Consider the following 4,109-nt stretch of genomic DNA (forward strand, 5'->3'; position numbering starts at 1 on the left):
AACTGGCAATTTACCAAGAGACGAGTAAAAAATCGCCAAACCTATAGACGAGGGGTAATGCTGTATTAAGCCTATATAAGGCTAACAAAAGAAACACCATTCATGGACGAGTTATTCTCGCAAAAATTTAAAGAATGGTGAAAAATACTGAACATGAATACTCTTATTAGGGACGAGCCAAGGTTGAAATCAATATCTTGGGTACAAAAAGCATTCATCCATGCAACATGTTTAGCAAAATAATAATAATAATAATAATAATAATAATAATAATAATAATAATAATATTATTATTATTATTATTATTATTATTATTATTATTATTATTATTATTATTATTATTATTATTATTATTATTATTATTATTATTATTATTATTATTATTATTATTATTATTATTATTATTATTATTATTATTATTATTATTATTATTATTATTATTATTATTATTATTATTATTATTATTATTATTATTATTATTATTATTATTATTATTATTATTATTATTATTATTATTATTATTATTATTATTATTATTATTATTATTATTATTATTATTATTATTATTATTATTATTATTATTATTATTATTATTATTATTATTATTATTATTATTATTATTATTATTATTATTATTATTATTATTATTATTATTATTATTATTATTATTATTATTATTATTATTATTATTATTATTATTATTATTATTATTATTATTATTATTATTATTATTATTATTATTATTATTATTATTATTATTATTATTATTATTATTATTATTATTATTATTATTATTATTATTATTATTATTATTATTATTATTATTATTATTATTATTATTATTATTATTATTATTATTATTATTATTATTATTATTATTATTATTATTATTATTATTATTATTATTATTATTATTATTATTATTATTATTATTATTATTATTATTATTATTATTATTATTATTATTATTATTATTATTATTATTATTATTATTATTATTATTATTATTATTATTATTATTATTATTATTATTATTATTATTATTATTATTATTATTATTATTATTATTATTATTATTATTATTATTATTATTATTATTATTATTATTATTATTATTATTATTATTATTATTATTATTATTATTATTATTATTATTATTATTATTATTATTATTATTATTATTATTATTATTATTATTATTATTATTATTATTATTATTATTATTATTATTATTATTATTATTATTATTATTATTATTATTATTATTATTATTATTATTATTATTATTATTATTATTATTATTATTATTATTATTATTATTATTATTATTATTATTATTATTATTATTATTATTATTATTTTGCTAAACATGTTGCATGGATGAATGCTTTTTGTACCCAAGATATTGATTTCAACCTTGGCTCGTCCCTAATAAGAGTATTCATGTTCAGTATTTTTCACCATAATAATAATATAATAACAACAACAATAATAACAATAATAATAATAATAATAATAATAATAATAATAATAATAATAATAATAATAATAATAATAATAGTAATAATAATAATAATAATAGTAATAATAATAATAATAGTAATAATAATAATAGTAATAATAATAATAATAATAATAATAATAATAATAATAATAATAATAATAATAGTAATAATAGTAATAATAATAATAATAATAATAATAATAGTAATAATAATAATAATAATAATAATAATAACAATAATAATAATAGTAACACTAATAATAATAATACTAACACTAAGAATAATAATAATAACAATAATAATAATAATAATAATAATAGTAATAATACTAAAAATAATAATAATAATAATAATAATAGTAATAATAATAATAATAATAATAATAACAATAATAATAATAATAATAATAATAATAATAACAATAATAATAATAATAATAATAATAATAATAATAATAACAACAATAATAATAATATAATAACAACAACAATAATAACAATAATAACAATAATAATAATAATAATAATAATAATAATAATAATAATAAAAACATTCATTCATTCATCAAAAGGTGGACGACCTACGTCCAAAAACCCTTATAAAAAGTAAAGCTTAACAAATTGTTTAGGAACTTGTCCTAAAACCGTGGATGAGATAAATGTACTTAAGTTACATTAAAAGGTCCAAATCAACAGACCAAATGAAAAAGAAAAATACAAGGAGAAATGAAAAACAAGTTCTGTCTTCACTTGGGGGCATCAGCATTGGGATCGTTCTGGTTTGTCTGGGTGGTGGCATTGTCTTCAATGTTGATATCCACTGAGCTTGTTTGAAAGAGGGAGCTTGTAGCAGCACCACCAAGGTTGAGTTTGATGGAGCTAAAGTCAACTTCAAGGAAGTTTTCCATAGCGTCCATCCTGAAGTCTTCAAACCTAGCTGCATAGTTGGTGTCCATCAAGTCAGTGAATTCTTTGGATGCCTTAAACTTTGCAACTGCATCTCCCTTGGCTTTTTCAAGAAGGGTACTCAACTCATCATTCCTCTTTTGAAGGTGATCAAGATGAGTATCCTTCTCTATGGCATCAGTCTTCAGCTCCTCGACATAGTTTTGCAGCTCTTTAGCATCGTTCTTGGCTGTTGCCGCCACCTCAGTCCACTTCTTGCTCTCATCCTTAACCTCCTGGATCCTTGTCTCCAGCAGGATCCTCGTCTTGTCCAGCTTTGTTGCCTGCCTTGACGCGGCAATGAACTTAGACATTCCCTACATAAATTAGAATTTTGTTAGACAAAATACACATGTATACATTACTGACAGGGTGAGATATATATATATATAAAACGAAGTTCACATACCTTGAAAAGATCATGAACACCAGAGTGCTCAAAGTCCTTCAAAGACATGTCATAGCATGCGGCCACGTCCTCGTCTGTCATGATCTTCTCAAACCTTTCCCAGGCTAAGTATTCATTTTCAATAAGGTTTTGAGGTACTCATCGAGAATGCTGGGACGAGGCAAGCACATTGACTATGGACAGGATCTACACGGAGGGAGGATCTCCAAGCTCTAAGTCAACATCATGAATTTGGACGGAGGGATCCTAGACGGGAAGCACAGGAGGACTAGGCTTAACCACCCCAGACTTGGAAGACTTATGCTTGGCCTTTTTCTCCCTACACCAACTTTGGAGACTTCCCAAGTCAATTCCTTTGGATAAAATTTTTCTTTTTTCACCTACAGATGGACGAGGCTGGGACTATGCGCCCTACTTGACTACCTCGTCCATCACCTCTTTGCCTTTATTCTCCTTCATAGTTGCCATCCCTAAAAGAAAAGCATAAAATGTTAGTCAAAAAGTACAAGTCAAACAATGCTTGGGAAATTTCTAAGTATACATAAAAATAAAATAAAATAATAAAATAAAAAAACTCCCGTCTACGAACAGTAAGCTCGTGAGCAAGAGCTTCAATGGACGGCTTAGGATCAAGTCCCCAAGTAGCTAAACGTTGAAAGGTCACCAACGAGTGGAAACTCCTATCAGCATGAAGATGAGCTCTGTGGACGCGGTCTAGGTGAAATTTACTCAAAGAAGGACGTCCAACAACTGTAAAAGAAAAAAATTAAATAAAAAATAAAATAAAATATTTAAAAAATTAAAAAAAAAAAGAAAAAAGAAAAAAAAGGGTTAGACGATTGCAAGCAAAAGACGAAAACACTTAAAACAATAAAGAAAAACATAAACATACCTTTAGGATGAAGGTTGCCTAACTCTCTAGTATATGGGGCAAATGTATCCCTGCCAACCTCTACAAGGTGCCCAGACTAGAAACCAAAGACAAAGAAAAACTCCATCTTCTAGTTTCTATCAGATGAAAAGAAAGACTTAATTAGTCTACAGTCACTACCTCTGGCTGTAAATTGATAAAAGCCCTGGGATTGATTAATTTCGGAAGGTTTGTAATAGAAAAGGAACTCGTCCATGGTGAAAGGACGATCCCTTTCGAACACTTCCCTCCACAAATATTGCATAGAAACAATCATTTAAGCGACACACTCCTAAACCTAACCTAGTAAGTAACTCTTTAGCAAAAGCATTTAAAGGTAA

The 4,109-nt window shown here is 23.6% G+C and overlaps 1 protein-coding gene across 1 annotated transcript; it reads right to left on the reverse strand.

Moving 5' to 3' along the window:
* Positions 1-2,121: 2,121 nt before the first annotated feature.
* On the reverse strand, positions 2,122-3,606 carry LOC126724344 (uncharacterized). Its single transcript, XM_050428925.1, has 2 exons — positions 2,859-3,606; positions 2,122-2,766 (listed from the first exon to the last, which is right to left on the reverse strand). Exons 1-2 carry the CDS (start codon positions 2,937-2,939, stop codon positions 2,251-2,253), a joined length of 597 nt encoding a protein of 198 aa, XP_050284882.1. The 5' UTR covers positions 2,940-3,606; the 3' UTR covers positions 2,122-2,250.
* Between the last annotated feature and the right edge of the window lie 503 nt (positions 3,607-4,109).

The sequence above is a fragment of the Quercus robur genome, chromosome 4, assembly GCF_932294415.1.
Source record: "Quercus robur chromosome 4, dhQueRobu3.1, whole genome shotgun sequence".
In the NCBI taxonomy this organism is placed as follows: domain Eukaryota; kingdom Viridiplantae; phylum Streptophyta; class Magnoliopsida; order Fagales; family Fagaceae; genus Quercus; species Quercus robur.

Excerpts from the sequence above, each read along its gene's own strand:
- LOC126724344 (XM_050428925.1), bottom strand. The coding sequence starts at position 2,939 with ATGACAGACGAGGACGTGGCCGCATGCTATGACATGTCTTTGAAGGAC. Across the intron at positions 2,767-2,858 it reads GTGTTCATGATCTTTTCAAG|GGAATGTCTAAGTTCATTGC; the intron begins GTATGTGAACTT and ends TAATTTATGTAG.